At 44.0% G+C, this 12,496-nt stretch overlaps 1 protein-coding gene across 9 annotated transcripts in view; it reads right to left on the bottom strand.

Moving 5' to 3' along the window:
* Positions 1-416: 416 nt before the first annotated feature.
* The window catches only part of SPATS2L (spermatogenesis associated serine rich 2 like), a 169,361-nt gene continuing 157,281 nt past the window's right edge, over positions 417-12,496 (bottom strand). For all 9 annotated transcript variants that reach the window (XM_033430425.2, XM_049712313.1, XM_004262877.3 and 6 more), the window contains 4 exons: positions 10,340-10,449; positions 7,575-7,677; positions 4,734-4,954; positions 417-1,320 (listed from right to left, as the gene is read on the bottom strand). In XM_033430425.2, coding sequence (XP_033286316.1) covers positions 925-1,320; positions 4,734-4,954; positions 7,575-7,677; positions 10,340-10,449 — 830 coding nt within the window. In that variant the 3' untranslated portion in view covers positions 417-924. The remainder of the gene's footprint in view (positions 1,321-4,733; positions 4,955-7,574; positions 7,678-10,339; positions 10,450-12,496) is intronic.

Here is a 12,496-nt window from a genome sequence, read left to right as displayed (position 1 = left end):
ATGTCAGCCCAAGGAGGAAGGGAGAGCTGAGATAACCAGGAGAAAGGGGCTAGAGTCCTGATCCATTTGGACCCAAGGCATACTTTGATACTGGGCTTTGCAGCCACTAAACCAATACCTTTTCTTTATTGTTTCAACGAGGCTAAGGTTTATATTACTTGCAACCAAGGTTTCCAAACTACCGTGTTGTGTCTAAGATGATCGGGGTGCACATCCATCTATATACGTGTAACGTACTGGCAGGGCCATTGTCAGGCATTGTTTTTTCCAAAAGGTTACCTGTCCCGAGAGAAACAGTATTGTTCAGAGCGCTGTGCCACAAAACTTCTAGTCTCTAAAGTTTTCTTGAAAGTACTACCTAGTACACTGGATGATAAAGTGGGCGTAAATTAAAAAGAAAAAAAACAAGCCAGGTGTCAAATGCAGCATATTTTAATTTGTTTCAAATAAAGCAATATATGTATATATATATTTTTCAGAAAAACACCAGATGTTAAACTCTAGAAAAGCGCACGTGTCTTCAGCAGATCAAGTTTGTCTGATCAATAAGAATTTTGTTTTCAACATTAACTCTCTAAAGACGATCAATGGACTGACATCACTGCTACAACATAGGTTGCTACTGAGCCTCTGATCTTTAGCCACAACTTGATTTTCCTAACAAATGAGTAAATACTGCCTGGCTAAAATGCTGCAAAGTCTTGATGAGAAAAAGCGCCAACATATCAAGCAAAGCCATGAAAGTTATGAAGCAAGCTAGAGCTGATTATTAGAATTAGAAAAAATGATTAAGAGAGGATGACACAGCCGTACAGGGTTTGTATATTCGGATTGACTCTCTTTTGGCAGCGAATTGGGTCAGCACCTCGGGCAGGGAACAGAAACTGAATGAAAACGGCTTTTTTTTTTTTTTTCTCTCCTAGCTCAGGCCACCAACGTCACAGCTGGGACGGAGAGAACCGCGGCATCTGTGGAAACTTCTATTCTCGTGGGGCAGAGATTGCACTGTGAAACCCTGGAGACGTTTCCCCGGAAAGGCCTGGCCTCTGAGTTGTCTGCAGCGTGCTGCCTTCGTCGGGGCTTTTCCGGATGGGCTGCGGCCTCGGGGGTCTTGGTTCCCAAAGAGGCCTCTTGGTTTTTGGTGCTGCCTTTGTTTTTGGGACGGAAGCCGTTGTGTGGTTGTCTTCTGTGTTCATGGCGGTTGTTGCCCTTCCCCATCGGATCAGCTTCGTTACCACTGCCCTGGGGCTTCGCAGACCCATTTAGCCTGTTGTTGTGATACTGTGGATTAAATCTTCGTCTTTGGCTAGAAGACCCATTCTACCAAAAAAAAAAAAAAAAAAAAAAAAAAAGAGGTATTAGATGCCAACAAACCTCAGATGACATCAGTAGACATCAGGGAAACCAAATCTCTAAGTCACAGGTAAGCTTTTTTACACCCCAGAAGAATGTGACAACATGCAAATGAGGTCAAGCTGATAGAATCCTCGAGCTTAAAAGAGCAGCGGGGCTTCCCTGGTGGCGCAGTGGTTGAGAGTCCGCCTGCCGATGCAGGGGACACGGGTTCATGCCCCAGTCCAGGAAGATCCCACATGCCGCGGAGCGGCTGGGCCCGTGCGCCATGGGCCGCTGAGCCTGCGCATCAGGCTCTGCAACGGGAGAGGCCACAACAGTGAGAGGCCCGCGTACCGCAAAAAAAACCCCAAAAAACAGCGGACTGTCTTGTAAATGGAACTCCACGAGTATAAAATCACTGATGTTGAAAGAGAGGTTACAGAAGTGTAAGAGAGACAATTCCAGAACCAGGCCAAATAAACCCCATAAAGAATGCCTGAAATAAAACAGAATGAAATGTAACACAAAGGCAGGGAAACGATGATTCTCTACCATAAACATTTCTAGGACATTCTCTAGACTATGTATATGAATTCTCATGACATATATGAAGAAAAACGTAAAATTCTGTTTGTCATTTTTCGTCTCTGAAGCAGCTTTTCTATTTTATTTCAAAACAAATACCATAGTTCAGAAATCTTATCTTGGGTAAATACAGGGATGAGGTGTCTCTGGTAGATCTTGGTGAGATGTAGAGGTGATGTGTATTTTCAAAGAGATAATTTGTTCTTTTTCTAAACTTTTTGCAGTTCTCAGCTAATGAATTTTGAAGCATCCGACTGAAAAACTGGCAACGCTCAACAAATCAGCAACCAAGAACATAAATGGACAAGTAAAAAGGAAGCAGGGGGTTAGCCTGTGTGTCTTCATACAAGGGAAAGATTTCTGAACTCCTTGAGGTCAATACCAGCCAACAGGTATGTAGTGCTTAAGTGTGCCAGGCACCAAGTGAGGCACTTGACCTTGTGCCACCTCATTTGTCATTGCCATCACCTTTTAAGAGAGATTCTATGATGCACTTCATTTTATCGATGAAGATAAGGAGTTTTAAGGGACTTGCCCAAGGTCCACAGTTAGAAAGCGGTGGAGCCATTCTCACTTCACATATTCCCTCCAGACAAGATTCATAAGCAGGTTGTTACATGAACACAGACCCTTTTTTGAAAATCAAACCTCTATTACTAAAATGTGTAATTTTTTGAGTTACAAATATATCAAGTTCTTAATTTGTGCATTGTGACTGGATGGTATTGGTTTAGGGCAGACGCGCCCCTAGTAACTCAGGGCCCAGGGCAAGAGTACAAAGGCAGAGGCCCACGTACCATGTGTCTGAATATTTTCTCTTCCTACCTCTGGCTCCATCCCACATTGTGAGGGGCCGTGCCTACAGGAATGTGGACACTCCAGCCTGCTCACCTAAGCGTCATCCCCACCTCCACAAATAATCGCCCTTTGGATCTAGGGGTGTGCAAACTGGTAGTGTGGTCAGCTCGGCCCTCAAGGTGAGGCATCCAGGGAAGTAGTCCAAACAGACCCCGAGAGCAGGCTTGGGGCTATCTGGGAATAGAATTCCAGGATCTCGAGTATTTGGATCACTTTCCAGGAGGGAGAGTGTAGATTCTGGGTAGTCACATCTTGGTCTCGCTCCGTAGGGAGGGCCATGGGCCACGAGGGTTTACGCTAAAGCACAGGACCCAGCACAAGGGCCCTTCTGAGGCTCAGATATATGTTTAAGGTTAAACAGGCCATCACCTGAAATGCTTTGCTGAAAATGATGAAACAGTGAACTGAAAAAGTATCTATGTGGACAGCATTTAATCTGGCCCCCTTTGCTTTTAAGAAAATTGTGACAGAGAAATTCAGACTAAATTTTGGACTTAATTTTAGCAGGGGGTTTAATAATAAGCAAAGAGGGCTTCCCTGGTGGCGCAGTGGTTGGGAGTCCTCCTGCCGGTGCAGGGGACGCGGGTTTGTACCCTGGTCTGGGAGGATCCCACATGCCGCGGAGTGGCTGGGCCTGTGAGCCATGGCTGCTGGGCGTGCGCGTCTGGAGCCTGTGCTCCATAACGGGAGAGGCCACGGCAGTGAGAGGCCCGCATACCGCAAAAAAAAAAAAACAATAATAAGCAAAGAAAAAAAGCTATGAAGCTGTATTTAGACAAGTGAAACAGATCTGGTTATGATCTTGAATCTATGACTGTATGAAATACTCCTTGTCCAAGTGCTATTTTAAAGTTCATGAAGACATCTGGGGCCAGAGAAATGCCTGTCACAGTCACTAATGAGAATTCTAAAAGACCAAGACCACAAAATCCAACAGGGCACTTGTTAGAAAACCAGCATTTTGGAATGCGTAAAAAAAAAGTCTCTTTATTCAAGCTCTCTTTCTGAGAGCTCAGGAAAAATGTCTTTATAGCATTCCCAGCTTCTGAATCATCAAAACCCATTTCTTGGTCATTCTCTAATGATAAGGAGGAAATCACTTCTCAAGGATATAGTGGAGAAGGAAGGAGAGAAGACTGTCCTTTTGGATACTTCTATTTTTTTTTTTTTTTTTTTTTGTGGTACGCGGGCCTCTCACCGCTGTGGCCTCTCCCTTTGCGGAGCACGGGCTCCGGACGCGCAGGCTCAGCGGCCATGGCTCACGGGCCCAGCCGCTCCGCGGCATGTGGGATCCTCCCGGACCGGGGCACGAACCCGTGTCCCCTGCATCGGCAGGCGGACTCTCAACCACTGCGCCACCAGGGAAGCCCGGATACTTCTATTTTTAAGGGTCATAGTAGATAAGAATTAATAATGTCATTTTGAAATGTATTCTCTTTACTGAAAGCCCAAGAGAAGAAAGTGCAGTTTGAACTAACTTTGGCCTCTTACAGAAAAACTAGACATAAATGGGAGTTAAAGGATCATAAAAAACATGTCAGATTTCTTCTCACTAATGGTGTCAGTGGCCAGGTTCTGAATCTTGTTCCCATGTCTGTGTGAGTCCCTTCCACATGTGGGCCAGTTACGAGGACCTGGGTGGCACTCAAGGCATGAGAAGCACCGTCTCATTTAGGTGGACTCTTTGCTGATGCTGTCAAGTGTGTGAAGACCACTTCCTCCACAGGGGACAGCGCCTATGAAATGGGGACCGGATGGGACCGGGGGAGCTCTGGGAGGCCGGACTGGCAGAAGGAGGCTCTGGAGGTTGGGCTGCTGCTGGGGGTGGGCGGAGCCTGGGTGTGACCAGTGGTGGCTGTTTTCTTTGCAAACGAGTGGTTTCTTGCCCAGGCAATGCACTAGGGTCTGCGGGACTCCTGGAAGCAGGGCAAGGTGGCCTCCCTGGAGCAGTTTACCTGCTTATTAGCCGGCACAGCCTGGTGAGAGCTGTCAGCGGTGCTGGGAAGGTTGCTCGCCAGTTTGGGGTTTGCTGCTTTACCCTCGGAGGGCTTGTTGTGATTGGATGATTTTCTGGTGAAGTTACTCTGTTTCCCAGAGGTGGTCGCGTGAGCGTTGAGCAGTGGCAGCAGGGAGCTGCAGGGAGTTCTTGAGGAATAGTTGTTCTTTGGATGTGTAACTGCAACAAGAAAGCACTTGGTGTTAGGGGCTGTGCCTCAGTAACCCATTAGGAGATGGAGAAATTGGCAGGAGCTTCACAAAAACATTAAGTTTTTGTTTTTGTTTTTCTTTTGGAAAGATATCGTTTGAAAAAGCACCTAGGTGCTTGGAGACCACCAAATGTCTTCTGTGAGAATCACTGAATAGCATAATCATTCAGGTTGGGAGACATTTGTAGGAAATGAGACAGATCTGAGCACCTTTAATATTATGCCTTAGGTCAAGAACCACCAACGGAAGAGGGATAATGAAACCCCGAAGTGCCCTCTCAGCCCTGTCCACAAAGGTACTCTGCCTCTTGGGTTCCCCATTACCAAACCTGTTCTTGCCGTTCTTGTCATATCCCTAGACCCGTTGGTGTTGCAGAGATGCAGAAAAGCCTAGAGGTACACGGACACTTGGCTGGTCAGAGCCACAATATTTTGAGAGCTTCAGAACGGGGTGATGCCAGGTGTCAGGAATTTTGTCACCCTGGGGTGGTATATATCCCCTGACCTTACGGCCATGCCTGCCGGCCCAAAAGATGCCCCAAAGCATCTTCTATATTCCATTAGAGTTACATTATCTGGCCTTTTATCAGCTCCATTTTCTACAGCCCCACTGCAAATCTGCAACAATTCCAATGCTAAAGTCCACTCAGGCTAATCAGACAGATCCCCGGCAGGGCTCAGACAGGTCTTCCCACTGGTTTTGAAAGGGGTGGTTTTTGATGGGATGTTTCTGTGTGATTATGCTGAATCAGGGCCGGAGGGAATCAACTTAAGGACATAATCATGACTTTCCTCTCGTAGTTCACCAGAATTTGACTGCCCGTCTGGACAGCAAGACCTCTGAATCTTAAAAAATTGTCACCAGTTTTTAAAAGCAATTTTCTCTGCTACCTGTGTTGGATCAGACTTAATCCTAGCATTCTTCCTGAGGATTTGGAGTGTGAATAGGGATCACAGGACATTAGAAATGGAAAGGACAGGGATGAATCTCTAGTCCCTTCATTTTACAGGTAAGGTGTGATGGCACGTCGGGTACTGTCCAATCATGACGAGGGGATTTTAGCAGCTCTTTGCTAACTAGATTCACTTTCACAGGGGTCATTACTGTTTCCGGTTCAGTAGCTGTGGGCTTTCCATGTGCTCTCGACAAAGCTGAGAAGAAAAGGGCCTTTCAAGGACTCCTGTCTCCAACAAGGGAGGCTGGCTTCCAAGGTGGACACCTGAGATTCGGTAAGGGATGTTTCCTCCCACTAGATGGCACTGGAGTGCCTGGAGGAGAGCAGGTGACGCTACACCGCCCTTCCCTCCTCAGATGGTGGCAGAGTCACTTGGCATCAGGGTCTCGCCCATTATCAGCCTGGAGTGGCAACTAGGATAGGCAGTTAAATTTCCAACTGTGAATCAGAGAGTCTGGCTTTTTAGAGGTGAGGCAAAATCTGGGGATGGAGAATGGCAAGTGGGGTAGATTCATAAGGGAGGGAGTGTATAGAAAAAAAATAATTTAAAAGAAATGCAGTCAAGAATTCAGATAATTGCCAAAGATATGTGAGCAAGGATGCTCACAGCAGTGTTATTTTAATGGTGAAAAACTGGAAGCAACCTAAATGTCCACAATCGAGGGACTGATTATGCCAATTATATTTAAATAAATTACGGGTTAAATACATTGACATGGAAAAATGTCAGCCATATATTGTGAAATGATAAAAGCAAATTCTCTTACTATATATGTATATTGTATAGTATAGTAAATGATGTAGTATAATTAAGTATACTGTATAATTTACACAGTAGATATATGTGCATAAAAAGTGTGATGGGGCTACAAAAGTAATGTCATGTTCTATTTTATATAGTTTGTAATTTTTAGATCAAGCTTATCTTTTTTATACTCAGAAAAAAATGCAATTTCCACTTTGAAAAAAAAAAGTGAAGCCAAATCTCAATTTTTCAGCTCACTACGAGGCTGTAGATATTCCATGTCCTTCACCAGTTGTTCCTTCCTCCTTGTGGCGTCCTTGAAGCCACTTTGGTGCTCATTCCCACCTCCCCTGGGTGGGCTGGAGCAGGGGAAAAAGGATCAGGCAATTTTGTTGCATGTTAACTGCTCTAATTAAGGGAGAGGCTCAGTCAGGCACTGCTGAGCAGCGTGTGTGACACACACACACACACACACACACACACACACACACACACACGGCCCTTCACGACAGTAGCCCATTGTTCTCAGACTCGTTAGGGAGACTCCCTCTCCCTGTAACAGGTCTCTATAGAACCAGGCAGTTTGAAATCAGAGAGGCAGTTGATCTGGCCGTGTTTAAGGAAAGTTTGCGAAAGATATAAACTAGTTGACCTGTTCTGTTCCGCTTAATAAATCCTGGGGATTTACTGATGGGGCAGTGGCATTTGAAGACTCGAAGTTCGGATCTTGACATTTTTAGCGACTTGTGTCATGACCTTAGATCATTAAATCTCTTTAGACCTCACTTTAGGCCCCTGGGGGACCGCACACCTGACATTTCTGATATCAACTCCAAATAGCACCAGGCTTATGCACACAGAATTATTTAGCAAGTATGCAAAACTCACTTTCTCCACAGAGCATGATTTGGGCCTTTAGCTGTTCAATGTCACAGGAGAACCGGGCAGCTTTCCCAAGCTCTTCATCATATTTACGCTCGCTGACAAAGTGCTGTAGGGAAGAGACAGGAGACCCATGATTGCAGAAATGACTGAGGCATGCTGCTGGTCCATTCTCGGCTCTCGCGCCACCATTGATGATGTGAAAGCATCCCCAGGTGGGGAAGCATGCCAGCTCTGTCACTGGGAGGCTCTGTTAAAGCAGGCTTGGTTTTGGCCTGCCTGGAGCACGGTCACCTTCTTCTTCTGGGAAACACGTGTGGGTCCTGTCTGTACAGGCAAAATGTGTGTCTGGACTCATCTACTTAAACCTTTTAGCACCCCACGCCCTCCTTCTAGCACTTCCTGTCCTATTGTAAGTTACGGGATTGCCTTCTGGCAGTCTTCCTAATCTGGCCAATGGCCTCCTAAGGTATCACTCCTTATGAGAAAGCATGTCATCCTTCCTAGACGTCCGTCTCCATTTTAATAGGGTACCAGGAAGTCCAAAAAGCCTTCAGTATCATAACTAGAAACCATTATCTTGAATGGTAGAATTTCAAGTGCTGTTAAAGGAAGTGGGAAAGAGATCACTTTTCAGTTCATTTAAAATTAAGATCTATGTGTAGATGACAGAGTGAGCAATACAGAAATAACTATAAGTCAGTCCCTCTGTGATCTACCAGGGAGTTTCCCACATGGCAAGAGAGACAGATACCACAAGATACAATATAACGTAGAATGTAGTAGGTGCTTTAGGAATATGAAAGAGGAAGAAATTATTTCCTACTGAGGGGAATGGGTAAAGAGTTATGTAAGAGGAAGCATTTGAGCTGGAACATTAAAAAAAATATTGAACACTTACCAGACATGGGCCAAATTCTTAACAGATAATCTCATTTTCAGCTGATCACATTATTATGAAGTCAGTACTAACTAACTGTAATTTACAAAGGGGGAATCGAGGTTCTAAGAATCTAAGAGAATATGTAATTTATCCAAGCTTGCAAGAGCAGGACTGTTGCACTCCAAAGCCTGTGCTATCAACCATTTTACGATGAGTGGGATTTTGATGGGTAGAAGTGAAACTTGGAAGATGAGTGGATTTCAGTTGACCAGGAAGCTGGCAACTTCATATTTATCAAAACAAGTGTGTGTTTGTTTGTTTGGCTTTCCAGGATGTTTTTCTGGGTATCAAGATGGGTTCTGCCAACCAGCCCCATTCCCCATTCTAATCTCCTTTGGGACCAGGGAACATCTGTGACATTAGAAGTGCATCTGTGTCCACAAGACGAAGGGTTTTGTTCTACTGAAACTAATTAGCAGTGGTCATAATAAATATATACTGGAGTCCAGTGGTGGATTTTATTTTGAAGGGAAGAGGAGACCATAGTGGGGGAGACCAGACCTGCTCTAATAACTCTGGTCTCAGGGTGAATGACCAGGCTGGAGGGAGACAGTGGATGCAGAAAGACTAGTCAGGAGGCCACTGCAATTGACTGGTTTGGAGGAAACAAAGACCAGGAGAGCAGGTGAGAAGGGAAAGACCTACAGAACTTCTCAGAACCTTCAGGGGAAATCCTCATCCCCATGGGGCTCTCTTTTATGCCTAACCAGGATGGAGGGGACCAAACTCACTTGCCACTTTCTACCATACCCAACCAGTGGTTATGCTGGGATGAGCAGACAATCCTACTTATAAAGCTAGCAACAAATATGACTTCAAACTGGGCTAGTTCCCTAGAAGTCGGTCAGAAGCTGGAGTGTGTGTGCATGTGTGTATGTTTACTGTATTGGGGAAAATGAGGATAAGGGAAAATGTATAAACTGTAACTTCCTATTTTGTTGTAGATACTTGTTTTTGCCTTTCTGCTAACAATTTCTCCTTCTGGTAACTGTACCCCAATGCGGTTTCCAAGATTCACAGCGTTGGTGGGTCTTTCAATCAAGACCTCTCTTGGCCAAATGGTGGATGTGACCCAAGTGGAGGCCAATCAGAATCTCTCTGTTTGGGATTTGAATCCAGTGGGGTGGCCCAAGGGGTGATGACATCTGGAGGTCACTCACTCTGATGGTGCCCTGAAGAGTGTCCGGTAATTACTGCTGCCAACATTTCTGCCCAGTTATAACCTGGAGTCTTCAGAGCACACTCTGCTTTGGTGAGCTACCCTCATGTCCTTTCCAATTCTACTTGTTCTTGAGGTTAGCCAGGGTCAGCTTCTGTTGCGTGCAACTAAAGAAATCCACTAAATACATATTTGTGGGTGGTATTCTTAATAAAAGGGCAAGTAAGCTAGAAAAGGATATAGGAAAGAAGTCTCCACATATTGTTCATTCTTTAGAATCCTTACTGTTATACTAAGTTCACACTTAGTGTGTGTTCACATGTGTGTGTGTTTATATACATATGCATAAATTACATATGGTGAAAATAATGTTCCCCTTCCCGGCTATAATTTATGGTTGAATACATTTTATTTGGGTCAGTTCCACTGGCTAAAAGAATAGCTTGTACCTCTCCTCTGTAATGATATAGCCCTTCAACACATAGTCTACTTAAATATAGTGACTAGGTGTTTCTTTAACCCTTCTGTATTCTTGATTTCAACCCTGTGAAAGACAGCTGGGTGTCTGATGTTAGATCCTCAGAGAACAGCACTCTATGGATGCAGAACAGACGTAATGGGGATCAGAACTCTGGCTCAGGGTTCAGGCTGTGATATTTTAGAACTGACCTTAATTTCTGCCCTGAGTTCGGCCAGCTGCATCTCTGCCATCTGACTGGCTAGATCAGTAAGTCTCTTTAGTTCTTCTGCTTTCTTTTGACGAGCAGTCAGGATTTCCACTGCCAGATAAGAAGGAATAATACATTAAGGCCAAAGATGTAAACATATTAAACGACCTAATTTCTTGGATTAGTTCTCTCTCCACAGACGGATGGCTTTGTTGGGCCATGGCTGTTTTCTGAGTTGGTCACTAAGCTGGGCTGGCCCTTGATGCTCATCACCAACCACTCATTTCCTTATGTCTTTATCCACCAAGCCCCAAACCAAACACGGTCCTTTCTGATTCACTGTACACCCACAGTCTTCTTCATTTTCCCCACTGGCACCTGATCTCACTTACTTAGTTTGGACTTTTAGATTTGTGCATTACTCAGAACAACTATCTCCAAGAAGAAAAAAAAAAACCATTAAAATCCTATCTGAATGCTAATGCAAAGACAGTGAGTCCACTAAGCAAAAACCATTATTCTGTATGTGCTGTACTATCAAATTCTAACAACATCAGACCCTCTGAACTTTAACACATATTCATTTAGGGCAACTAGCTGTGTTATTGAAAGATGACATAAAAGTTTTCCTTTATTAGCTTTTTGTGAGCTAAAAAATGCCTCTGCTTTTGCTACTCTGCAGATATGTTTCCATTTTGCAACCAGAGAGAAGTTGCAGACCAGAGTTTTTGTTATAAGTGTCCACAATGGAAAAATTTCAAGGGTGAGTCAAAGCTTGCTTAAGCTGAATTCATGTGCACTCTAGCATCTGCACATGCAGCGAAGTCGCAAGAGAATTCTCGGCATCACATTTCACACACCTGTCAAGATGAACTACTCAAGGTTCAGGTAGATGTAGGAGCCCACAGGTTAATTGTCTGTGTGTGTGTGTTTCCCAAAAGACCATGGAGCTCAAAGGCAATGAATACAAATACATTGGGTGAGACTTAAACAAGAAGTTTGATTTTATAATAGATAAGATTTGTAGTTCTCTCATTCCAGTCACATATGAATCGCCTTCATTTCTTTTGGACAAAGATTTTGAGTTATAACAAAAGAAAAGTCCACCTAACTAATACGATGTGCACGTGGAATTCACATTCCATTCTTGGCTGGACAAGGGTCAACTGCTTTGTTAGACCAGATTCACAGCCCAATGCCCAAACAAGGTGCCTTCTGACTTTAAGAGTTCTTAATTTATAAATGTCAAAAATAGTTGCTTCAGAAGCCCCAAAAGAAGTTCAGAGTCAATCAAGAGTTAAGATTTCCTGCAAACCAGAAGCCATTCCTCAGACAGGATGAGAAATATCTTTTTATGCTGATACCAACGTTGAGATGTCAAGAAAATAACTAATCTATAACTCATAAAGCCTAACCATCTGCCAAACTACTCTAATCACGCTTTAATTATTTACCGGGACGCCCCCTGCCTCCCATGTACAATTCCAGGTAGCTAGGCAGACTGAATTGTGCCTGGTAGCATTTCAGAGTACAGAGAAGCTAGTGAAAAACTTGTCCTGATGATGGGAGCGAAAGGAATTTTCATCTGAACGTAGAAAACGTATTACTGAGTGATGTCCCAGGTCACCCAGTCAGACCAGAGGTCACAAAAAGGTAGCCAGCTATCACTTTCAGTGACAGGGTACATATATTTTGTTTGGTCCACACATTACTTTTAGAAATAAATCACCCACACTTGAAAGTTAATTGAGTCCATTCAAAAGATGGATTTCTGGTTGCTCTTAAAATATTGTTACTTCTGGCTACAGCAGGCATCTCTAGTCCCGGCAAAAACTGCACATTTAGTTCTTTGTGTCTGGTACACAGTGAGTGCCCAATATGTTTGCTGAATGAACGATTCCAACGAATGGATCAATGCATTACTTAAAAGGAATATGCAAAGAATGAATCAATGCATTACTTAAAAGGAATATGCAAAGAAAGGCAGAAGTTCCTTTTCTACAGGGGCCACTTGAGAATATCTAGGACTCATACCTTTGACTGATTATTTATTTCCCATTATAATTCAACATATGGATGGGACTAAAGCCTGGAGAATGAGAAAATGATTCTTGAGTAGGAAGATGAAATGAGGTACTTTCCTCTTGCAAAGTAAGAT

This window comes from Orcinus orca, chromosome 7, assembly GCF_937001465.1.
Source record: "Orcinus orca chromosome 7, mOrcOrc1.1, whole genome shotgun sequence".
NCBI lineage: Eukaryota > Metazoa > Chordata > Mammalia > Artiodactyla > Delphinidae > Orcinus > Orcinus orca.
The sequence above is the reverse complement of the archived record's forward strand: the minus strand, read 5'-3'. Positions and strand labels throughout refer to the sequence as shown.